Here is a 26,348-nt window from a genome sequence, read left to right as displayed (position 1 = left end):
AGAGCTTTTCTTGCTTATCTGTGGTGTCAACCCTTTTGTGACTAATCAGCTTTCATTAGTGTCTGCATATTTAATATGTAGCCCAAGACAACTCTTATTCTTCCAACATGTGGCAGAGAAAAAAAAAAAAAGGTTGGACACCTCCGTAAAAGTTCTTTGAGTTCTGCCTTTGAGATTTATGTACTTTATCATAAGTACATTATACTTAAATTTGAAAAGTTAACTCCCCAAAAGGAAGAAAAATATAACAGATTTATTGGGAAAAGCCTTGCTCTCACTGCAGGTTTTCCTAAGTCCTTTTCTTTTATCAGCCTACATAATGGAAACAGGTTCTTCAAGCTAGGCCCTAGGGCAGGCGTCCTCAAACTGCGGCCCCCGGGCCACATGAAGCGGTGTGAATTTGTTCCCGTTTTGTTTTTACTTCAAAATAAGATATGTGCAGTGTGCATAGGAATTTGTTCATTAGTTTTTTTTTTTAAACTATAGTCCAGCCCTCCAACCGTCTGAGGGACAGTGAATTGGCCCCCTGTTTAAAAAGTTTGAGGACGCCTGCCCTAGGGAGTACCGTAAGGGGTGGCAGTCATTATGGGGAAAGAAGGAAAAAGAAAGCACATCAACACAAGCATCTACTCTTAGATGACAGCAAATCCAGAGATAGCAAATGTGATAATATCTAAGGGAAAAGTGTTTCATAATGCTGTAACCTCCTCACCAATGGCAATAATAAGAACACATGCCCTAAACAGAAATCCCTTTTATCGTTTTTATAAGCATTAATTATTAGCATGTCTCAAAGGGAGGATCCCACAGTACTGTTGGGCTGGTGGTTTAGCAGACCTCAGTTTTCCCAGTCTAGACTAGTCAGTAAGAGTCTCTCCTCACCTATGAAGGACGTTAAAAGCCAATGCACTACAGCTTGGTACCTCCAAAAGTAGTACAATGTCAGGAGCAAAGGTACCTAAGTGATCATCCACAGTAGCATCTCTTGGCATAAACTATGTTGGCAGCCTAAGAAATTATACGTATCAGACACCAAGAATGAATGACAAGAAAGAGGAGATAAGAGCTGAATCTCAATCACTGTTGGGGGAGGGGGAACTGAGAAGGATGGCACTGTGTGGTCAGGTTGCCTGTCTGATCCATAGACAGGCCACTAGGAAGGGATTCTGGGAGACTGTGTATACCCCTTCCTCATACCACCTGTATCTGTGTATCTTTATCAAGTTTTACATGAAACCTATGCTCCACTGTGTCCCATTGTCCTGAGAACATGAGATTCTTGCCAAGAACACATACCTAGAAGGAATATACTTCCAAGGTTACATACCTGGTAGTTTCTAGAATTAACTGCCTACCAAAATTAATATCTTTAGGCTGTGACTTTCCCTCTCTTTATTTCTTGTTCACTTTATCTGTATTCAAATATGGTGATTTTGTACCTGTTTACAGCAAGGGTGTCAGGAACAGGAAAACATACTTACTGTCATACCTAGAATTATAGTGTATGGAGCTGTATAATGGCTGCTTTGCCCCTAAAACAGACACCGGCTGCCTGAGGCTTAGCTTTGTATTACCAGTGACAGTGCTGTCACACAGGCACTTCCCATGAGACAGTGATGGAACCATGCTTAACTTAATGTAGACTTACTACTAACAGTGCCAGCTAACGTAGAGTGCCAGGCCCCCTTTGTTGCTGATTGCATGTAGTGTCCCATGTAATTTCATAGTTACTCTCTAAAGTGGATACTAGTGTGATCTCCATTTTAGAGATGAGCAAACTGAGATACTGACAGATTAAGTAACTTACCTCAGGTCAGATATCTGATAGTGGTAAGAGAACTATTAGAACCAGGCTCAGAACACATGACCTTAACTATTACTCTAGTTTCCATGTGTGGTGTGAGGGGCAATTTCCTCTTTGGCTTGGAAGTTTTGCTGAAAGATCAGCTCACAATAAGGCAGATTAGTAAATAAAAGAGGCAGAATCAGAAAATGATTATCCAATATCCCAATGGAGTCCAAAGTTTATCTACCCTCATTTAGAGTGAAGAGAAAGACAAGGAATATAGGTAATTCTGTTTAGAGCCAATAAATGCTTAGTTGGAGGGATGAGTAGATACTTGGGAGAATGAATGGATGAGGAAAACAGATAGACTTGTAAATTATTCTCTTGGGAAATAAAACTGCCCTGAGAGACAGGTGTTATTCTTATCAAAAGTTTGGTACTTGTCCCCACAGTAAAGAGGACAAGTGGTTTGAGAAGGAAGGAGAAGTTTATTAATTTGCCAGCAAATGAGGAGAATGGTGCACTCGTGTCTTAAAGTACCATTATCCTAGCTATAAGCAGAAATACAGAGCTTTTAAAGGAGTTTCAGCTTGGGGCTATCGCTGTTTAACTATCCCTGATGGTCCTGATCTACCCCATCTCTGGGGAAAGCAATCTGAGACCTCTGCCCAGACAATTTCATTGAGCCATCTCCTGTGGTACCAAAAAAAAAAAAAAAAAAGCAAAGAACACTCCCCTGTCCTGATTACAGGCCTTAGGCTGGGCTGGGTATTAATTCCAAAAGAGGTGGCAATAAAAGGACAGTTCCTAAAACATTTTACCTTTTTTAGTCCATTCCTTCTCTTACATTATATTTAAAATGATTTTGGCCAGGTCTGGTTGCATTTTTAATCTTCTTTCCTATAATATATTGAGATAACAAGGAGGGAAAGGGAAGATTATTCTTTTGATGGGTCTGGTTTTTCATGAGGAAAGAGGAAAGCCCCTTCCAAGGCCTGTTGATGTCTGAAGGTGTTTACTTCAAAGTACTTATTATACCAAGGAGTCATATTTGGGGATAAAATTTCCTAAAAGCTCCTTCACATGCATAAAAATATTTTAGCTATTCTTCCTATTTTGTAATGTAAATATAGCTGTTGCTGTAATAAACATAATTAATGCCTTGATTGGAATATTGTAATTCTTTATCATGTTACTACCGCCTTAGTCCATCTGGCATGGTTGTAAGTTATTGTGCTAAAGTATTATGTGGAAATACCTTTGAAAAGTAATTCAGAAGATTCCTGAGTATAGATCAGAGAGATGTGGGGCATAAAATGTTCACACAGTATTGTTTTCAGCTGTTTCCATTTGCCCACTAAATCATGGAGAACTTGAGTAACAAAAATTCTTTTCCAAGAGAAGGAGCTCTGAGGATCCTATTTTCTCTGGGCTTACAGACAGTGTTAACAAGTTCAAGGTGATTATTTTGTTAACTAATAAATTTTCTAGAAGCACCGTAACAGATAGTCCATGAGAAATGCATCACCATTACTCTCCAGATAGTGAATGTATCTCCAGGGGTTCATTTGCATACCATTTTCCCGTTCATGGGTGTTTTAAGTGAGTTCATTTTATTGTTCCATATGTTAAAGCAATTAAAACTCACAAAATCCCACAAAGAGCATTTCTTAGTCAGCAGAGCAAAAACCAGTTCATTTATGCAACCATGTTCATGCAAAACCATCACTTATTGCAAAGATCCCAGGTATGTTTTCTGTTATTCATGTACAAAGTGTGTCAGGGACTCTGCAGAACTCATTAAAATAAGGCTTTTGTGTCTATGTGTCATTGAAGGCGAAAGGTAAAGAAAGACAGTGGCTAAGACACAAAGCTACTGGGGAACTCGATGATACCAAGATCATTGAGGGGCTGACTGGAGAAAAAGCCATCTACAAACGTCGGGGTGAGCTCGAGCCACAGGTAAGTAGAGTAACTAGCTGTCTCAGATCTGCACAGTTTAGCCTTCATTACAGAAACCTGCTTTCTCAAGTTCTGCCAAAATATCATAAACTCTGAATATGACAACCAAGGAAAGCATTATTTAAAAAAGAAGAAGAAACAAAAATACATACTATTTATCACAGACGTCAAGGTCTCAGCAAGAAACATAAGACATTCCCAAACTGGGCCATTCACAAAGGTAAGAGTGGAGTTTAAGCAAACCTAGCAGGGGTGTAACTCAGTGAGAAAGCAGTTACTGGAGCCCACATGTCAAAGCACCATATTTGGGGGTAACTTTCTAAGACCCAAGAGCTGTGTTCATCATACAAAGAACATTTTAAGAAATAAGGAAATCCCTTTGAACAACAATAATTGTAATTTGTAAAGTTTTACACAGCTATAATTTAAAAATATTTCCAATACAATGGCAACAGAATGAAATAATGAGTCTCCTGGAGAACTCCATGATCACCTGTCTTTCCCAATAACCGGAGTTGTTGAGCAGCCACTGAGTGCTGAGGTTGCAGGGAGTGGTGGGGGAGAGGGAGTCTCTGCATTTAAATGTTTATTTAGAGAGGAGCTGGTGGTGATTTGGGGAGTTCTTATTGGTATGAGTCAACAACTGCTTTCTTTACTGACTCATCGTGGTCAACAAATGCATTTGGATACATCTGAAATTGTGAGTAGTCATGGAAACATATATGGCAGTGTTATTAATTTGGGCAGACTCGCCAAGTTTTTAGGGAGTATGTTAAATTTGCCTCAAACTATTACTTTTTAATGCCCACAATATTTTCTCAAAATTACTAACTCTGCTAATTAGTTTTTCAGACATGTCAGCAAGGATGTAATAACAAAATAATCAGGAATTTTTCTTCTTTTTTTTTTTTTGAGTAAACTGACAAACTTTGTTTTTTAATCTACAAATTGACATTCATAGATCCAAAATCAAATTGAATCTCATTTCACGTTTTAATTTACAATTGTTTCTAAGCAGCAGTTAGATGCCACTTTCATGCTTTTCACTGCTAAGAAAAGAGAAGCTGTAGTTCAGTAACTAGAAGAAAGAAGAAAACTTAAAGCTTACTGAAGACAAAAGACATTTTTTTCTTGTAGTTGAGACAGGGTCTCACTTTGTCACCCTGGGCCTCCTGAGTAGCTGGGACTACAGGCAAGTACCACTGTGCCCAGCTAGCTTTTCTACTTTTAGTAGAGACAGAGTCTTGCTCTTGCTCAGGCTAGTCTTGATCTCCTGAGCTCAAGAAATTCACCAGCCTCAGCCTCCCAGAGTGGTAGGATTACAAGAGTGAGCCACCGTGCCTGGCCAAGACAAAAGACAATGAAAAAATATTTTCCTTGGTGGCACCCATAGTTCAGTGGGTAAGGCGCCAGCCACATACACTAAGGCTAGTGGGTTTAAACCTGGCCAGCCCAGACCAGCTAAACAACAATGACAACTTTAACCAAACATAGCCAGGCAGGCGCCCATAGTCCCAGCTACTCGGGAGGCTAAGGCAAGAGAATCACTCAAGCCCAAGAGTTGGAAGTTGCTGTGAGCTGTGACACCACAGCACTCTACCAAGGGCGACATAGTGACACTCTATCTTAAAAAAAAAAATTTTTTTTTCCTTAAATCTTTGCCAGAAGCCCCCTCGTATATCTCTGTTTTGGAATCTGACATTTCTCTTGGCCTGTGTGGAAATAGTTTTCAGGTCACTACACAACAAGTACAAGTAAAATTGATGTGGGCTTCTTTCAAAAATAACACAAACTCTTACTAGAGTTACTAACTCTAAGTCATAAAGTGACAATGGCATGTTGCAGTTTAGATCTCTCTAGATTATTATTTTTAAGAAATCATATTAAAAGATGGAGACTTTACATCTTTTGTATTAACCTGGATGGAAGTGGAACACATGCTTCTTAGTAAAGCACCACAAGAATGGAGAAGCAAGAATCCAAGGTACTTGATCCTAGTATGAACACAGTAGATAAGCTAATACAAAGCAGGGAGCAGAAGGAAAATGAGGGAGCAGGGACAGGGGGCTATATGAGATCTCCAGGACAGCATCCACAGTGGGTTTGCTGGCTCACAAGGCTTCTCTGTCATTCCTTCCCTCAGCTGGGCAGCCCGCAACAGAAACCCAAGCGTCTGCGCCTGGTGGTGGATGTGTCTGGTAGCATGTACCGATTCAACGGGGTAGATGGCCGGCTTCAGCGCTCAATGGAGGCTGTGTGTATGGTCATGGAAGCTTTCGAGAACTATGAGGAGAAGTTCAAGGTAATGGCATAAACTCAGGATGATGAGAGGCATCATTGACCATACCACCCCCAAGTCAGCCTGAGTTAGGGCCTGATGATGAATAGGTAGATGGAGATTCTGTCCAGAGTGGACAAAATCCTTTATCCTCTCACCGGCTCACTTACCAGTGCAGAGAAAATGAAGCTTTTGTTTGCCTGCTTTAATAAGCAGAAAGTAATACCATAATTTAAGGTATCAATGACTACGGAAGAAAGCACTGCACTTTACAAGTTGCATAGTGTTAGCCATAAAGGTGGGGTGGGGGGAACCAGGCACTTAAAAGCACCCCAAGTCTGTTCCCAGACTTCTCAGAGCTTTCTGTCCTTATCCTAATTTCCCATTTTGCCCCATTGCCAACCAGACAGCCTTCCAAGATTTGAATTCACCCTCAAAGATCATGGTCTAAGCATCACTTTCCTTTTCCATGTGGCTGTGGCTTATATGATCATAGATGTCTTCCCAGCTAATGAATAAGAGGGTTACCCTGAGAGCCACCTCCCATTTAAGCTAGTTCCATTTTGCTATTGCTCAGTTTTCTGTACACCATCCACTTCCGAGATCTGACCTGAGAGAAGGATCCCCGATATTGCTGTTACTGCCCAACATGAGCCTATTAATCTGCTCTTAATCTCAGCCACAAGTGCACCTGCACTCACACCCTTACCAGAGTGAAACATTTGAACAGAATCACATGCTGTGTAATTATTATCAGAAGTTCAGCTGAGAGAAATGGTGAATACATGTAGACATGTGTAAAGGACATTCAGTCTATTCACAGATATTCTAGATTTTATTCTGGATCAAACAGGTCCTTCAGAAATCAGCACTCTCACACTGCGTGCAGGGGCTCATGCCTGTAATGCTAGCATTCTGGGAGGCCGAGGCCAGTCCATTGCTTGAGCTCACAGGTTCGAGACCAGCCTGAGCAAGAGCAAGACCTCATTTCTAAAAATAACTGGGTTTTGTGGTGGGCACCTGTAGTCCCAGCTACTTGGGAGGCTGAGGCAAGAGAATCGCTTGAGCCCAAGAGTTTGAGGTTGCTGTAAGCTATGGCACCACAGCACTCTACTGAGGGCGACAAAGTGAGACTCTATCTCAGAAAAAAAAAAAAGAAAGAAAGAAATCAGCACTCTGAAATCATCATTAGGCTTGACATCCTACCTGCACCCAGGATTGCTTCCCTGACTCATTTCTCTATGTTACAAGGCATACAACAAAAAACAGCTCGATGAAACCATCACTTCAGACCTGTTATTAAGGATTCTGCCCCCAGAATTTCCCAGGGTCCCTTGTATGAAGCTCTAAGTGAGAAAATCCTTTTAGAATTAAGTAGTAAAAAAAGGGCAGCTTAGGCAATGAATGCTGGAGGTCTCCATGCTGTGTGGAGTACAGGATGCAAATACAAAGGAGATAGGGACTTTCACCATAGGGAGTAGCTTGGTTTCCCTTTAAAAACTGGAATGTGTTTCCCTTGTGATTAGTGAAAGCCCTGGAAGTGCTCAAGATTCTGTGTTGGTTGAGTTGTCAGGAAGTTGGGAGCCAAAATCAAAGACCAATTATGAAAACTTTGTTGTGTTTCTTGAAGACTGGTATTCAGCTTTTTCTTCCCCTGACTTTCCCTCCTGTCAGGTGTATGTTTTTCTCGATTTTTGTTTTTTATGTATTTTTTAAAATTTCTATGGGTTAACAGAAAATATTTATTTAAAAATATTTTAGATCCTTTCTAGTATGAAGTAGAGTACAATTCTTAAACATTGGACCATTTGTGACCCATTGGATGGTTAGACATCCATTGTATCAGCATAAATACCCACATTCACCAGGTGTTTTAAAATCTTAAGAGTCTGCTAATAGTTGGATCAGCCTATCAGCCTCTCTTATGGATCTGGAATTTCACTGTTCCTCAGCTGTCTTTGAGCTGTATGAAGATTTTAACCAATTACAGATCATAGCAAACATACCACTATTAAAATTTGCAAATTCATAGTTATCTAAAATAAAATTTCCAGATAAAGGATTTCTATATCTTTGAGAACAGAACTGCTCCGACATGTAAAGTTATTTCTTCCAAGTTTTTAGAAAGAAAATTTATTAGGAGTTAACCAACAAATTAGGAATTAATCAAGAAATGGTTCTCTAGGACTGGGAAAAGGATGAGACAGAGGACAGAAGGTGGCAAGGCTGCTAGAGCCATTCTGATGCCTCCAGGTAGCTGGTGTGCTCATCAGAGGGCAGTCTGAGTATTTCATTGCATCTCACACAGCGGGGTGCATAGACAGGTTTCTGTTTTACCAAGTCTCACTTTTAAAAGTCTGTAATCTAGAGGAATTATTAGTGAAACTGGAAGTGTCGCAGGAAAGAGGAGCACGATCAAGAAAATGATCATTTTACAAGAAGTTTCACTTTGTTCTTAATTGACAGTTACAAACCAAACTGTTGGGCTATGGCCTGCTGGAAGTCAATTAAATTCAACAAAATTACAAACATTAATTGAACACTTGCTAAAGGCAGAGCACTCTGCTAGGTACGAAGCTGAGCTTGGAACCTAGTGAGACATGTGAGAACCACTGGCTCCCATAGAGCAGTGGTTCTCAACCTTCCTAATGCCGCAGCCCTTTAATATAGTTCCTGTGGGTCGCGACCCACAGGTTAACTGCTGCCATAGAGGCTCCTTGGATGGTAGGCACAGAGCCCTTCACACACTCCTCTTCAGGGCGCCATCCCTAAAGCAGTGTTTTGCTGATACTGTCTTCAGTCGCCCCAGCAGTGTAAAGAACTTCCTCCGTCTTTATCAGTATAACCACAGGCGTATTGAGAAGAGAACCATAGTAATATCTGACTGACAAATCCAGATGAAAGTGTAGCAAGGCACCAAGATGAAATAAACTTTTTTTTGGAACTTGAAGGAGCTTTATCATTTTTATGCTATTAGATTTTTAAAGGTAAGCATTTTAATAGTTTGCTTTTGTGCATTTTCTTGTACTTTTAAACATAACCTTCAGCTTCACTATGGTTCTATTAGAATATTTTTAAAGGAAAAAACAAAAGTCTTAAGAAACAAGTATATCTTCCCAAACAAAGGGAAAGACCTTATTACTTCACAAAAGAAGCTCTTGGAGCTTCTTTTAGGAAAACCAGGGCTTGGGTGGCTCTCTCTGGAAAACAAGAAGGGATGTGAGTCCTGTTCCTGCAAATTCCTCATCACGTCCACAGACATTAGCGCAGGGGTCACTTTAGAGGTCATTTACTGTAGTCCTCATTCCACAAACAGGAAACAGAGACCCAGACGCACAAAGGACTCTCGGAAGGCTAGTTGGAGACAGAGTAGGATAGAGCCCAGGGCTCTTCTTTTGTTTGGTTTTCCTTTTTTGGTTTGGTTTTATTTTTAAACTTTTCCCCTTTATTTCCCAACTTTTTTATTTGGAAAAATTTTCAACCAACAGAGAACTTTAAAGAACAGTAAAACGAGGGCCCCTATATTCTTCACGTAGGTTCACCAGTTGTTGACATTTTGCCTCACTTGCTTAATGTTTCTCTCCAAATATTTACAGTACTTTTCTTCTCCCCTCATTTGAAAGTAAAGTGTGCGTGTATAAGCAACGTACTACTTACCTCTAAATTCTTTGCTATACTTCTAAGAGCAAGGATATTCTCTAACACAACTTCAATACCATTATCACACCTAACAAAATTATCAGTAATCTCATACTATCCTGTGATGTCAGATTCAAGTTCAGCTTTCCCAGCTGTCCCCAAAGTATCTTTTACAGTTGTCCCCTCTCCTTGGCCCAGCAGTTCTCAACCTGTGGGTCGCGATCCCTTTTTAACAATGAAAATACATTGCGGCATTGGGAAGGTTGAGAACCACTGCCCTAGCCTGTCCCCATCCAGGATCCAAGCAAAGTCCATGCCTTACTTTAGGTGGTAATGTCTCATCAGCCTCTTTTAAGCTAGAACAGCCACCTCCCTTGCCACTATGTTTTTTTTTTTACTTTCCATGACAGCCACTTTCTTGAGTGTCCACACCAGTTTGTCATACAGAATGTCCCTTATTCTGGATGTGTCTGGTTGTTTTCTCATGATGCCATTTCACTCATTCCAATATTCTGTGTTTCCAGCACTCCTAACAGGCACATTGGAGGCTTGGTAACATCTTCCTACTGCCCTTGCCAACATGTCTGAGGTTTTGTGTGACTGCAGGCCACCCAGTCTCTGCTAGGCCTCTCCTGCTCTCCTCTTAGAGGGCAGGAAGGAGGTGGGATGGAGCTACTTACATTCTGTGAGAGCTGTTTATAAAGAGCCTCATCCCTTGGTATCCATGAGGGATTTATTCCAGGACCCCCTGAGGACAACAAAATCCTTGGATGTGCAAGTGCCCACATTGGCACTCTGTATCGTTGGATTCCTCATCTGTAGATAATGTGTGCACACTGTACAAATGTGAAAGGGACAGGAGGAGTTAGAGGAAGAGGAAGCCCCCGCCTACCCTCTCAGCTCCCGGCTCCCCTTCTGTGCCGGCCGCTGCGGGTGGATCTTTCGGTTTCTTCTCAGAAACACTGGATGCATGTACACCACACACTCTGTCCTGTATCCTTGTATTATCTGATCATAGTCAACTCAGGACTTTCATTTTCTCATTTGTGAAAGAGGGGTAAGGGCTAGGAATAACTAATAAGTGGATTTAATTTGCTCAGAAAATAGAAAATGCTGCACGAGGAGGAGGCAGTTTGAGGAGCTCCCAGTGAAGGTTATGTTCTGTAGCCCAGAATGATACCATGTGCGGCGTCCCTAGGAGTTCAGCGGTGTGATCTGCAACTCTGTACCATTCCGGACAGTTCTTTATGCGGTCTTCCGGCAGTTATCCCTCAGGTGTAAAGGGCTCTGGTCTGTGTTTCCTTGAAACCTTCAGAAGCCACCGGCCCGGTTTGGCGATCTGGACGCTTCCTGTCTCTCTTGGCAGCTGCGCTGGGTTTTGCTTGGCTTGGGCTTAGCTCCCAAGCAGCGGGTCTTTACTCCAGGGCCAGCAGCCTCATTTGAAGCCAGCCTCTGCTCTTTATTCTACATTATTGTGACCTATGCCAAACCACAGGGACCCTCGAGCAAGAATACTGAAAAGGAAAGGTAAATTCAGTGGCAAAATATGTTTCTAAGCCATTAGGATTTTTTCTTTAAGTTTCTCGTAACTGTTCTAGCAGCTGAATTCAGTTATCCCAAGGAATAGCCTTCACAGTAGGTCACTTAAGCCTAGAGCAGTGTCATTTGCTTATAATTAACATAAATTCTCTAATCTTATAATCAGCATGATTTTTAATGTGTACATAAGGCTCAAACACTGGAATGAAATGTGGAAGAGTAATGATGATGTGCACCATTTTATTTTAGTCAGGGAGCATTTTTTCCTTCTTTACTATAATCTTAAAATAGACCTTCTTTTCAAAAACTCTTAATGCTTTAATTTTGTTCTTTCTTTTTTTGGCCAGGGGTGGGTTTGAACCCACCACCTCCGGCATATGAGGCTGGCGCCCTACTCCTTTGAGCCACAGTCGGCGCCCTTATGCTTTAATTTTTTTTCAAATTACTCAATAACATCAAAGCTAGGAGACTATTTCTCCACTGAACACTCAAATAGTGGCCCCACAAAACATTCAGAAGTTTGACTTTGAAAGAAAATAAAAGGACCTCAAATTTGTCATTTCTATAAAGGCACACAAATTATATTCCAAAGCAGAGGGTTTCTAATAGTGTGACAAGGAACCTTGAAGATTGTTTAGGGTGGTGGGAGGATGGGAAGCACTTTTTGCTCCACCCCTCCATCACCAATTCAGCGAGAATAATTCCATGTGTGTCAATAGTGCGTGATGTTTCACAGGCTGGGCTTTTAAGCGATCGTTCATCTGGAGAAAGGATTCCACTGCGAAAATTTCTTAAAAGGAAGAAAAGAGTTAGAAAGTCACCATTCTAGGGCTAACATTGATTATTTCGTACAGACTCTGAGGGCTTTCTTTTTGGAAAAAAGTGTTGTTGATCCTGGTATATATTTAGATGACTCACTGGTTCATTCCTTCCTTGACAGGAAAAAAATAAGGTATAGGTGGTTCCAGAACAAAGAGCAGTGGGCTTTTTCATTCTAATTCCTAGATGCACCATTGAATTTCATAAAGCTGTGGGAGATGGGAGTTATCCTAGCTATTGTTTTAACCAACCTCTTTGTTTTATAGATAAGAAAACCAAGACTCAAAGAGGTTAAATGCTTTGCACATAATCACGTAGCTACAGTGAAACACCAGAACTTCTCTCCCACTTGGGCTCTTATTGATATTTTATCCCTATTTCTCCCAGCCATTTTATTTCTAGCCAATTGGTGTTTTTAAAAACTGTTATTCAGGAGCAAATATATTACTTACAGAAAGTACTCTGTATTCTTCTCTTGGCACCATACCACCCAAAGGAGATAAAATAGACAAGCTTTTCTCGAAAATACCTTGGTCAGAAAGGCTGGATTAACTCCCAGAAGGATGTGGAAAGGTGACTCACAAACCAGCACCTACTGGAAAATTTCTTGTATCAAGAACTTAGTTCAGGGCTCAGTGCCTGTGGCTCAGCTGCTAGGGCACCAGCCACATACATCAGAGCTGGTGGGTTCAAATCCAGCCCAGGCCTGCCAAACAACAATGACAACTGCAACCAAAAAATAGTCGGGCATTGCGGTGGGTGCCTGTAGTCCCAACTACTTGGGAGGCCGAGGCAAGAGGATCTCTTAAACCCAAGAGTTTGAGGTTGCTGTGAGCTGTGACAACACGGCACTCTACCCAGGTGACATAGTGAGACTCTGCCTCAAAAAAAAAAAAAAAAAAAATCAGGCCAGGCACAGTGGCTCACACCTGTAATCCTAGCACTCTGGGAGGCCGAGGTGGGTGGATTGCATGAGCTCATGAGTTCAAGACCAGCCTGAGCAAAAAGCAAGACCCCATCTAAGCCCAGAAGTTGGAGGTTGCTGTGAGCAGTGTGACGCCACAGCACTCTCCAGAGGGCAGCAAAGTGAGACTTTGTCTCTAAAAAAAAAAAAAAAATACATACATATATATATATAGAAAAAGTGAGGCAAGAGGATCACTTGAGCCCAAGAGTTGGAGGTTGCTGTGAGCTACAACTCCAGGGCACTCTACCCAGCACGACAACTTGAGACTCTGTCTCAAAAAAAAAAAAAAAACTTAGTTCACTGTCTATAATTGATCTTTTCCCAATGCCTCAGAAATGTTTCACTGGTTTAGAAATGGAAACCAGTCATCCTATTGGTTAAACCTCTGTTTTTAAATTTCAGATTAATATGGGGGTACATATAATTAGGTTACATAGTTTGCTATTGTATGGTTAAAGCCCAAGTTGTTACAGTGTCCTTTGCCCAGGAAGTGTGTAGTATACCTGTACCATATCCCTGTTGGGTGAGAATTTACCCTAACCCCTTTCCCCCCACCTCCCCACTTGGATTTAATGGAGTTTTTCTCTCATGTGAGCATGTAGTTATTAGTTTACCAGTTCTGATTGAGTACTGAGTACACGCGATGCTTCTTTTTCCATTCTTGGGATACTTCACTTAGGAGAATGCCTTCCAAATCCATCCAAGTTGTTACAAAAGATACAAAATCTCCACCTTTTTTCTCTTTCTTTTTTTTTTATTTTTTTATTTTTTTTCCACCTTTTTTCTAAGACTGCACAGTATTCCATGGCATATACATACCGAAATTTATTAATCCATTCATGTGTTGAAGGACACCTGGGTTGTTTCCACATCTTTGTAATTGTGAATTGTGCTGCTATAAACATTCAGGTGCAAATGTCCTTATGATAAAACATCTTTTTTTCTTTTGGGTAGATACCTAGTAATGAGATTGTAGGATCAAATGGAATGTGTACTTTTAGCTCTTTGAGGACTCTCGATACTTCTTTCCATAGAGGCTGTCCTAGTTTGCAGTGCAGTCCCACCAACAGTGTATGAATATTCCCTTCTTTCCATACCCACATCAGCATCTTTTATTTTAAGTCATTCTCACTGGGCTTAGGTGATATCTTAGAGTGGTTTTGTTTGCATTTCTCTGATGATTAGGCACAGTAAACATTTTTTCGGGTGTTTTTGGCCATTCAACGTCCTCATGCAAAAAGTTTCTGTTCTTGTCTCTTGCCCAGTTTTTAATGGTGTTGTTGGATCTTTTCTTATTGATTTTCTTGAGCTCTTTGTGGATTCTGGTTAGTAACCCTTTAAATTCATACTGATACATGGAGATAGGACCAAAGAAGGATGTGCATACTTTTCTGATCCATTCAAAGTTACATAAGAATTCAGAATTGATTCAATCATTGATTTGGAAATGTTGGCCAAGCTGACCATTCAGAAACTTGAATAGAGATGGGAAAAAGGATAGTTGGGAGTTGGTTATCTCTCCGCAGTAAAAACATTGGATTTAGAATCAGAACACCTGAGTTTGGTTTCCACTTCTGCCAACACTAGATCTATGACCTTAATAAAACCCACTAATCTTTCTAGGTATCAGTTTCCTCATTTGTAAAATGAAGATAACACCCACTTCAAAGGCTGTAGGTAGAATAAAAATGAGACGAGATATGGAAACACTTTGTAAACTGCAATAGACTGAACAAACATTGAACATTATAGTCATTAATAAATGTATTGTCCTATCCTTTCAGTGGCCCTGCAAGGTGGTAAAACAGATTATCCCTATTTGTCAGAGAAGATAAGTGACTTATATACAATGTTAGAGATCTTTAAGCCAACATCATTTACAAGGTAGAAACAAGCTTTGGAGAGGTTAAGTGATTTGCTCTGAGTCATAAAGCTTGTTAATGTCAGAGCCAAGTCTAGAATCCTTGACCTTTCAGAATGTTATTATTCCTCTCACATTGACTTCTATGAGATGAAGAAAGGTTAGCAGCTAATTCTATAAATTATTAGCTAACTAACACCCTAGGGTTCTGCTGGTGCTTCTCTTGACCTTTTAAATCACACATTTATCTTCTAATCCTTGAAGAAGGATTAGATTTATCTTCTAATCCTAGAATTTCACATATACTAGTTTTCAGAAATAGCCTCATGATTCTCTCATATCTACTTACAATGTGGACACATAATAAAACATAGCCTCTCCTAAAGCTAGCAAATGATTATCCTCCCTCACAGAAATTTCCACATAAATCTTATTCATGAAAATACCAATAGCACTTCATTCTAAGCAGAGCTTTCTTTTCATTCTAGTATTATAAATCATTCTTGTTACTTGATGATAAATCTTTGTATCCTAGACTGAAACTCAGCATTTGTTTTCCTTTGTTATGCCTTTCTCTAAATGAATGAGATTTTCTATAGAAAATGTAACGAAGGGCATTTAAACAAGTTTCTAGCAAATGAGTATTCAAATTGGTCTGCTCTGGTTGAGGCTTGTCTTTACCACTGTGGCTTAATATTTAGGTCAAATGCTAAATGTAAGACTGCACAAGGATTTCAGGGATACTCTGAAAAGTAGAGAGATCATGGTCATAAAAAAAAAAGCATTCTATAATAGACATACTCTTATTTGACAATGTGAATGTTACTTTCTTTGCATTACTATTATTATTATTGCTTAATAAAAAAAAAAAAAAGTTAGGGCAGCGCCTGTGGCTCAGTTGGTAAGGCACCGGCCCCATATACCAAGGGTGGCGGGTTCAAACCCTGCCCCGGCTGAACTGCAACAAAAAAATAGCCGGGTGTTGTGGTGGGTGCCTTTAGTCCCAGCTACTAGGGAGGCTGAGGCAAGAGAATCGCTTAAGCCCAGGAGTTGGAGGTTGCTGTGAGCTGTGTGATGCCACGGGCACTCTACCAAGGGCCATAAAGTGAGACTCTGTCTCTACAAAAAAAAAAAAAAAGTTAAGCTACTCAGAAAAAAATCCTGCTCTAAATGTTAGGTGGTTTGCTAATGACCGTGAGGCTCTTCTTTATGGGCTCCTGTGGGTCCTCCATGGAAGTGTGCTTGAGGTCCTGTCACGTCACACTTCACGATGGTCATGGCGGGAACCAGATTCGGTGAATGGCAGAATTGGGAGTTAGAGAATAAAAATGAATGAGATTATGTACCTTTTCCTTAAACCCAGATAGTTTTGAGGATTAGCAAATTATTATTCATAAAACATGTTAGAATCCTTGAAAAGCAGATACTAGATAATTATGATGGAAAAACATAATGGAAGCTAAAAATGTTTAGCTAATGGAAGCTAAAAATGATCTATAGAAACACCAGGAGAATGGTCCACATTTGGATGTACTTTGAATTCCTCTCTGTCGGCAAAGAATAATCCCTCAAGCCCATCTGGAAGATGAGAACAGAGCCTGCAAACCATTTTATAAGCCCCATCCTATCCCTTAGGTATGTTCTCAAGCTCTTCCAGTACTCCCTGGGCACAGACAAAGGCTGGTCTTTCTGCAGATTGCACTTTCCTTCCCACACATTAAAAAAAAAAAAAGGAAAAAAGAGGTCTGCAGCCCACCTATCTTTGTCTCATTTGCCTGGAAAAGTGTCTGCTTTCTTTCCTCTGGGGCATGTATTCAAATGGTAGATAAATGATGGAGGGATAGTTGCTAAGATGTTTCTGAAGGTCCCCTCCCCGCCATAGCAGAAGAGATAAGCACTTTCTAAAGGTTTGAATTAGCCAGTGTCTTGTTTTGATAAAGACTCTATTTGTTGTTTAATAATTGACGACTTTTTTCCTTACAGTGACCAGTTGAAGTTGACTCTGAACAGACCACATGGTCAAAGATTTCTATAGTCTCATCCGTTGTTATCTGATAGTAAGAACTCTACCACCAGGTACAATGGAGGAGAACGTCAAATACATTCAGAGCTTCTTACCTTGGCCCAGTAAGAGAAACCCACTTCTGTGTCAGAGAGCAGATCTTCTTCCCTCAAGTATAAGACCCTGTTTAACAGATTACTTCACCAGCTCTGTAATCAAAGCAGCCTCCTTGCAGCTTTCCAGGAGAACTTTCTTCTTGGCTACACACAGTTCCTGCCATGGCCACTATCAAATCAGATTTGTTAGGCCCTCCCTTGAACTGCCTCCATGGCAGAATTATTCAGGCTTTCTCCACTTCCGTGCCAGTCCTGGCACTGAACACGTGGCCAGCCTTAGTCATATGCTGAAGCCAGTAATTTCCAATGCTGAACAATTTTCAAGAGCTGAGCTGTTTCAATTTTTATTTGTTGCCTTTTCACCATAATGGTAGCAAATTATATGAAAGTGTTTTATATATGTGTATTTATATATGCATATATTACATAATGTGTTATACCCTTAGAAAGCATTCATTGTCAACTTTTTTCAATATATTGATAGGTTTCCATCACAATTCTTTCATATCCAAACCAGGCATAGAATAATGTCCTAGCACCCTACTTATGACTCCATTCTGACCATGTTTTTCCCAAGAGGGGAGGTGTTTATGAGGCCTGTGCCTAGATCATGCTGCTGGTATCTGGATCCCCAACTATCCTGATCAAATGACCCCAAACCTGTCTCCAGGTCATATGTGGGCCTGTGTCCTAGATGCATCTTCCTGCAGCAGACTGGCCAATGGTATAAGCCCCCAAGGTCTGAGAGGTGGCCCAGGGGCCCTATCAGGAGGGTTATGATGGAGAGTGGATGTGGGGCCTGGGTGTCCACACCCATGTATGTCAATCACCTCACAGAGTGGGACAGGCCAGCTGTAAGAAGGGCTGTAGGCCAGGGACCAGTGCTGGCTACACGGCCATGTTCTAGCACAGAATTTCAAGGAACCCAAGCATTTGAAATTTGGCCCTGGATTTCTAGGTTTTTTATAATGTGTATTTATCAAAGTTAAGAGGACAGAACATATTTTATTTAACAGTTTATAGCTAGATTCATATAGCCTTTACATATTTTGACATCATATGTGGGCCTCCATTCACGTCACACTCCTGGGGATGAGTGCTAGGTCTTCACCTCCAGCCACATCTGTCCCAGTGTGCAAGTTCAGCATGTCTGCAAGGGAACTCATCTTCCCCCGATAACCTCCCTTCTGACTTCCCATTTTTGCACAATAACAACTTCAACAGAAATGTTTCTGTTTCTCTTAATTTTAAATGCAATGGTTTCAGTTATTTTATGGGTTGTCAACTGGCTTGGGCTAACACCACTTATCCCATGATTGCTGAGGGGGAAAAAATTGCTTTCTAACTTCCAAACAGATTATTTGTAGAAAAATGTAGCCTACATGCAAAAGGAAATCTTATTGCCCCAGCTGGATTGCAAACTCTCTTAAAGCATTTGTACAATAATAGATATGCTGGGCACTCCCATAGATACTAAAAATTCAGACAAATAAACTATGGCCTTGCTTCAAAGAACTCACCATTTTAAAAGTAACAGACATGAAAAGAATTACTTGCATTCCCCTACAACACCTGGAGTAGTCTTGCCCTGGTAGGTGCTCAGAAGCCACCTATTAATTGATGGTTGGTTGGTGGATATCGCTGATTGTTAAGCATTTTATCCCATAGTATTTATTCCAAGTGCTCCCTGAAGTCCTTTGCCCCAGATCCACACTCAGGATTTTCTTTGCAGATGCCCAGATGCCCTAAGGTTCTCATCTTTATATCAGCATCAGAAAAACTTGTAAAGGGAGGAAGGAGGGAACAGGGAATTTGGAGGCAAACTCAACAGTTGGAAGGAACTACCTTGCCCCAGTTTTAGTTTACCTGAGGCCCAAAACTTTTTCCAGATTCTGTAAAAGAGTTGCCTTTGACTCCCAACTCTAGTTTTTTCTCAGTAGGCAGGACTTTCTCATGTACATAGAGAGATGGGAATTAAAAAGGTACTTTCTAAATTGAAAAATATGGCTCAGCGCCCATAGCTCAGTGGTTAGGGTGCCAGCCATATACACCGGGGCTGGCAGGTTCAAACCCTGCCTGGGCCTGCTAAACAACAATGACAAATACAAAAAAAAAAAAAAAAATAGCATGGTGGCTGCACCTGTAGTCCCAGCTACTTCAGAGGCTGAGGTATGTGGATCCCTTGAGCCAAAGAGTTTGAGGTTGCTGTGAGCTGTGACTCCATGGCACTCTACCCAGGGCGACCTAGTGAGACTCTGTCTCAAAATATCTATCTATCTATCTATATATATATATATATATGTAAATAAATAATCGAAAAAATGTCATACAGTATTGAGTGGAAAAGCAGATTATAAAATTACATGGTCAATGTTATCCTTTTAGTTAAAAATTTTATAGATAGGGATTTGTTTGTATGTGAATGTACACCTCTTGCATATATATTGAAAGGAAATAAAAGCCTAGGAGCTTATTCAACAGAACATTAGCCATCTTTAATGGGATTAATGATAATTTTTATTTTCTCTTTTGTGCTTTTCTATAATTTTTACAATATATATATTCTTTACTTTTTCCACCAGGAGAAAACTGTATGTTTTAGTTTTCTATTGTGGCATAAAACGACTACAAACATAGCAGCTAATACTTTGAGTTGATAAATTCCGTTGTAGTTCAGAATTCCAGGCATATCAGCTGGATGCTCTGCTTAGGGGCTTAGAAGGCTGAAATCATGGTGTCAGCCAGGCTGGGTTCTAACCATTCAGACCATGGGCAGAATTCATTTCCTTGTGGTTGTAAGACAGAGAGTTATGTGTCCCTGCTGGCTGTCAGCCAGGATTTCCCCCATCTCTTAGATGCCACTCTCGCATCCTTGACCTGTGGTCCCCTCTATCCTAGGCACAAGTAACTCCCTCATGCCAAATCCCCCACATACTTTAAATCTTTCCATCTTCCCCTGCCACCAGCAGCAGGGGATGGGGGGAGGGCTCATGTGATTAGATTAGACCCAAATAAACTTAATTACATCTGCACACCCTCTTTTGCCAGATAAGTTAGCAAAATCACAAGTAATATCTCCTCATATTTACAGGTCCTGTCCATACGTAAGGAGAGAAGACCATAACGAACACATACACCACGGGCCAGAGTTCTGTCCATCCCTGTGTGTGTGTGTGTGTGTGTGTGTGTGTGTTTAAGTGTGTATATGTATATTTTTGGGTCTGCCCTGAAAGTTAAAAACAAAGCTTGTGGGAGACGCTGAGGCCTCATTACACTTTCTACCTCCTCCTGGAGAACAGAGGTCACAGAAGAGGACGGATCAGAAATGTAATGAACAAGTCTGACTTTGTTTGCTTTTTGTTGATAAACACGGATCTGTCTGACTATACTTCTTTATCACCATATTTTCTGCAATTTTAGACAACAACAGTCAAAAGAGTGAGACATTTGTAGGCCCAATGACAAGTCTTTAATGGATGACAGTTTCTAACTCTCTGGTTCTCTCGTATGTAGTATGACATCGTTGGACACTCTGGAGATGGCTACAACATTGGCCTAGTTCCAGTTAACAAAATCCCCAAGGACAATAAACAAAGACTAGAAATTCTGAAGGTAAATATATTCAGTTATCTCTATATAATGAAAGCTTCTAACGGATTAAAGAATAAAAAGGTTCTTTGAAGAAGCAGTAGACACATGGGGAAAAAGATCTGTGTCAAGCATTAGACTGTGGAAACACCCACTGTGCCCCCAAATACTTGTCTCCATCACATGCAGTTTAAAATTTTTTCCCTATATTATTTTTAGAATACTCAGTATTCTCTTAGAATTCTACAATCTGGAGCCTCTGGTATATCCTGTACAGTGTTCAGTAGAAAGAAAAGAATGACTCCTTATAGAATACTCTCTGTCCTCACTTTTATGTGTTTCTTGGTGTTTCCTAATAATCAATTCTATTTCATATACTTAAATCTGCAAGAGAAACATGCATACCATGAGTAAGTTTCCTCCATTGATGTCAGTACACTGTTGAGTATTATAACTTTGTTTATTGGAAACTCAACACATTACTTATCTTTCTCCTATTTCATCTCCATCCTCCAGTGTGACACCACATTTTATATTTTTTAACATTTTCTCAGTTTAAATGGAAGCTTGAAATTTAAAATAAGCACCAATTGTGATAGTTTTAGAATGTCTCTAATGAAAGTCTATACCAAATACAAATATCACCTTGTGTCACCCAAATGTGCAAATTCAATAAAACTCATTTGGAGAGGTATTACTCATGCATAACAATTGGTATTTATGAATTCTCATAGTCAATGGAAAAATCATCATGTTTGTTAAAAAAAAAAATCTCACCCATAGCTTTTGTGCAACATCTCTTATCTAGATGATGCACGCCCACTCGCAGTTCTGCATGACTGGGGACCACACGTTAGAGGGAACAGAACATGCCATCAAGGAGATTATCAAAGAAGAAGCTGATGAGTACTTTGTCATAGTCTTGAGTGATGCAAATCTGTCACGCTACGGAATACATCCTGCCAAGTTTACACGAATCCTCACAAGTAACCCTCAAGTGAATGCTTTTGCCATTTTTATTGGCTCTTTAGGTGATCAAGCAACCAGGTAAGTGTCATCTTAGCACACAGCAAAAAGCAGGCATAGAGACACTGGGTAGTCGATGCACTGTTTCATGGCCTTGGCATCAGGAGGGGCAAGTGGGGGAGATAGAAACTGGAGTCACTACCCTCAAGGAGCTTATAATCTAGTTGGGGAGATATGTTCTAGCTTTTGTTTAGATAAACAATATAACTTTAAATTAATTACTTTTTAGTTTATATTATAAAATAGTAATTTGATTTGTACACTAATAAACAGTATTTTATACATTTGACACTTTATATCAACGTCCAAAGCTCAGTCTACGCATTTTGTGTTTAAATCTTATTTGGAATAGTGAACATCTATTGTTTTCCCAGCACAAGAGATATTTATATATATAAAACAACAAACTGTTAAAAAAGAAATATCTCACCCATAGCTTTTGTGCAACATCTCTTATATATGTGTATGCCTTCATATACATATATAGGCACACATATTTATCCCTTCTTTTGGGGAAACAAGGCAGGTGAAACACTTGGGGGCAACATGAGTCAATATACATAGATACATAGTTAGATGCTAGGCCGGGCACAGTGGCTCTCGCCTGTAGTCCTAGCACTCTGGGAGGCCAAGGCAGGTGAATCACCTGAGCTCAGTAGTCCAAGACCAGCCTGAGCAAAGCGAGACCCAGTCTCTACAGATAGAGAAAAAAGAAAAAATCTAGCCAGGCGTTATGGCAGGCCCCTGTAGTTTCAGCTACTTGGGAAGCTGAGACAAGAGTTTCACTTGAGCACAGAAGTTTGAGGTTGCTGTGAGGTATGATACCATGGCACTCAACCCCAAGGTGACTTGAGTCAGACTCTGTCTCAGAAAAAAAAAAAATACATAATTAGATACCAGCTGAATATACTGAAAATTCAATAGAGAAATTTATGGTCAAGCAATAAATAACACTGGGTACCGTCTGAAAGGAGAGATCTGGAAACACTTTCGTAACTTGAACATGCTCACATTTATCTTTTTAAATTACAAAATAGAAAAAGCTCATGATTTTTCTCTGCTTAAAATACCCATAAGAAGTAGAAGATATGGCTGGGTGTGGTAGTTCACGCCTGTAATTCCAACAATTTGGAAGGCCCAGGTGGTAGGACCACTTGAGGCCAGGCATTTGAGACCAGCTTACGCAACATGGCAAGACCCCGTCGCTACAAAAAAAAATTAAAAATTAGGCAGGCATGGTGGCACAGGCCTGTAATCCCAGCTTATCAGGAGGCTGAGGCAGGAAGGTAACGTGACCCCTGGAGTTCAAGGCTAGGGTGAGCTATGATGGTGCCACGGCACTCCAGCCCGGGCATCAGAAAGACCCTATCTCATAAAAGAAGCAGAAACACAAGTGAAAGTATATAGTATATCTCTTTGCCCTCAAAAAGCAAATAAATAAATAAAACCTACCTAAAGCACAAAGGCCTACCTTTTTGTCACCACCCCGCCTTTCACCTGTCTTACTCTGTCGTGTAGAGCCTGGTGTAGACTGGGAACGTGCTGATGTTTTTTCCCTCTCTGTTGCCTTTGCTTTGCTGCAGGATTGCAGAGTAAGGTTGAGGACGCACGTAAGGCATGTATCATGGGATTGCAGTCACTTTTTTACGAATGACTTTGCATTTTTCTTTGTTTTACTCCTTAGCACTTCGCATCTTCTAGAACCTTTGTGTCCTCAAGCACAAACCAGGCCTTTTCTGCCCACATTTTCCTCAGTATTAGGCAGACATCAAGTTCAACAAATACTAGTTGAGTTGAAATGGCTAATTTGTCTTTCTAGTGTACAGATCCAGTTTGAATACTTAGGAAAGCACAATAATACTCTGCGGTTTCCTAGGGAAATGGTCCAACATCCACTGGCAAAAGATATGTTGCAGAATTAACTGGTCTACCAGGCGTGCCAAACGTACGATACTTCACAGGATGGTTGACTTTTATTAAATGTCATTCCAAAACCAGACTTTGTTGGCACAGTGAAAGGAGCCATTCTTTTGAAGAGAACTGTGTCTTGCAGTTTTATTGCCTTTTAAAATGGCCTTTTGTTCCAAATAACAAATTAATGTTTAAAAAGGGTTGTCATAACTTCTATGGCATGTTATTTTTAAGGATAATTCAAACCAAAACCTTCTATAAGTTTTTGAAAATTCATTTAAAAATTAGTTGAAAAAAATTATCACTGGCCTATATAATCTCAGTTTCATCAAAGCAACAATGGAATCAGCCAGATTGCATTTCACTTGCATGGTGTGGAGCGAAGGAGAGAGAGAGGGGAGAAAGAACTACTCTGGGTTTGGCTGGGCCACAGCTTTCTAAGGAAGGAAAAGCTTTTAGGAGGTCAGCGGGAGGCCAGCACGTTTGCTGGACCCAGGTGAGCTAAGCCCAGAAGAGTCCCTAGGGACCCTTCAAAGGGAATATGAAATACCAGAAACAACAGTAATAAAAGGAAGCGAATTTTTTTCTTTTCACATTTGCTGATTTTCTCACTGAAAATTACTTGTGGTTCACTGCTTTCTCTGTGTCTCTTCCTGTCGCTCTTCCAAGCCTTTCAGGGCTTAGTGACAGCCAATTCAATTTTCCCCACAGTGAGCAAGGTACTAGAAAGTAAAAACTTCCTTTCCGAAGAAACAATTTGGAGGCTGTGATTTGCCAGGACAGGAGGTGGAAGGGGAACCTCAATTTGCAATGGTGATTTTCTTTCCCTTTCCATCTGGGCAGGCTTCAGAGAACTTTACCCGCTGGCCGGTCTTTCGTTGCCATGGATACCAAGCACATCCCTCAGATTTTACAACAGATCTTCACGTCTACCATGTTGTCGAATGTTTAAGAACTGCCTTTCATCCCCCTGATGACTCCCTACCATTTGAAATAATATAAGAATAAAGAGGATTCTTAAGAAAACACATTGGTGGGGGATTAATGGGATTATACCTGCGGTGCGTCTTACAAGGGTATATGTGAATCCTAGTAAATGTGGAATGTAAAGGTCTTAGCAAAATAACTAAGAAAATGCTACAAAAGCTATGTTAACTAATGTGATGAAAATGTGTCAAACGATCTATGAACCAAGTGTATGGTGCCCCACGATCATACTAATGTACACAGCTATGGTTTAATAAAAATAAATAAAAAAAAAAAAAAAAGAAAAGACATTGGTAAAGTAAGCCCATGCAGTGACCAGATAAGTTGGCATTCCTGGGTCTTCCTACATGTGCTTAGCAATCAGAATTCAGAAAAGCAGCCAGAAGGAGACTTGTGCTCAGACGTCTACAACCACTGATGGGTTTGGAAATCATTAGAGGAAACAAACTGACCTGCATTTTAGAAAAGGTCAGAGTTAAAGAAAGGTGGTTTTGAGAACTATGGTGCTTGGTCTTTTTCAAAAACCTGAGGGGAAAAAAAGTAACTTGTTTTTGCCTTAACATATCATCTGGTCACCCAAGAAAAGCAATCCCATCAAACTGAGCCTTCCATGCCACATTCTGACATTGAGATTCAAGTCTATGCAAACTACACCCAACATGCTCCCGTCTAATAATTACTTTTATTTTCCTTGTTTTGCATTGCCCAGTGAAGAATTATTTTTTTTTTAATTTTTTTTAATATATATTTTCTTTTATTGTTGGGGATTCATTGAGGGTACAATAAGCCAGGTTACACTCATTGCAATTGTTAGGTAAAGTCCCTCTTGCAGTCATGTCTTGCCCCCATAAAGTGTGACACACACCAAGGCCGCACCCACCTCCCTCCTTCCCTCTTTCTCTTTCCCCCCCATAACCATAATTGTCATTAATTGTCCTCATATCAAAATTGAGTACATAGGATTCATGCTTCTCCATTCTTGTGATGCTTTACTAAGAATAATGTCTTCCACATCCATCCAGGTTAATACGAAGGATGTAAAGTCTCCATTTTTTTTAATGGCTGAATAGTATTCCATGGTATACATATACCACAGCTTGTTAATCCATTCCTGGGTTGGTGGGCATTTAGGCTGTTTCCACATTTTGGTGATTGTAAATTGAGCTGCAATAAACAGTCTAGTACAAGTGTCCTTATGATAAAAGGATTTCTTTCCTTCTGGGTAGATGCCCAGTAATGGGATTGCAGGATCAAATGGGAGGTCTAGCTTGAGTGCTTTGAGGTTTCTCCATACTTCCTTCCAGAAAGGTTGTACTAGTTTGCAGTCCCACCAGCAGTGTAAAAGTGTTCCCTTCTAACCACATCCACGCCAGCATCTGCAGTTTTGAGATTTTGTGATGTGGGCCATTCTCACTGGGGTTAGATGATATCCAGGGTTGTTTTGATTTGCATTTCTCTAATATATAGAGATGATGAACATTTTTTCATGTGTTTGTTAGCCATTCGTCTGTCGTCTTTAGAGAAAGTTCTATTCATGTCTCTTGCCCATTGATATATGGGATTGTTGGCTTTTTTCATGTGGATTAATTTGAGTTCTCTATAGATCCTAGTTATCAAGCTTTTGTCTGATTGAAAATATGCAAATATCCTTTCCCATTGTGTAGGTTGTCTCTTTGCTTTGGTTATTGTCTCCTTAGCTGTACAGAAGCTTTTCAGTTTAATGAAGTCCCATTTGTTTATTTTTGTTGTTGTTGCAATTGCCATGGCAGTCTTCTTCATGAAGTCTTCCCCCAGGACAATATCTTCCAGTGTTTTTCCTATGCTTTCTTGGAGGATTTTTATTGTTTCGTGCCTTAAGTTTAAGTCC

At 40.3% G+C, this 26,348-nt stretch overlaps 1 protein-coding gene across 1 annotated transcript in view; it reads left to right on the top strand.

The window, feature by feature from the left end:
* VWA8 (von Willebrand factor A domain containing 8) overlaps positions 1-24,512 on the top strand; it is a 468,998-nt gene extending 444,486 nt beyond the window's left edge. Inside the window, exons 41-45 of the mRNA XM_053563447.1 lie at positions 3,623-3,748; positions 5,892-6,050; positions 20,483-20,581; positions 21,366-21,604; positions 24,338-24,512. Of these exons, the coding sequence (XP_053419422.1) occupies positions 3,623-3,748; positions 5,892-6,050; positions 20,483-20,581; positions 21,366-21,604; positions 24,338-24,446 (732 nt within the window). The 3' untranslated portion in view covers positions 24,447-24,512. The remainder of the gene's footprint in view (positions 1-3,622; positions 3,749-5,891; positions 6,051-20,482; positions 20,582-21,365; positions 21,605-24,337) is intronic.
* Positions 24,513-26,348: the final 1,836 nt, after the last annotated feature.

The sequence above is a fragment of the Nycticebus coucang genome, chromosome 15 (genome assembly GCF_027406575.1).
Source record: "Nycticebus coucang isolate mNycCou1 chromosome 15, mNycCou1.pri, whole genome shotgun sequence".
Lineage (NCBI taxonomy): Eukaryota > Metazoa > Chordata > Mammalia > Primates > Lorisidae > Nycticebus > Nycticebus coucang.
The sequence above is the reverse complement of the archived record's forward strand: the minus strand, read 5'-3'. Positions and strand labels throughout refer to the sequence as shown.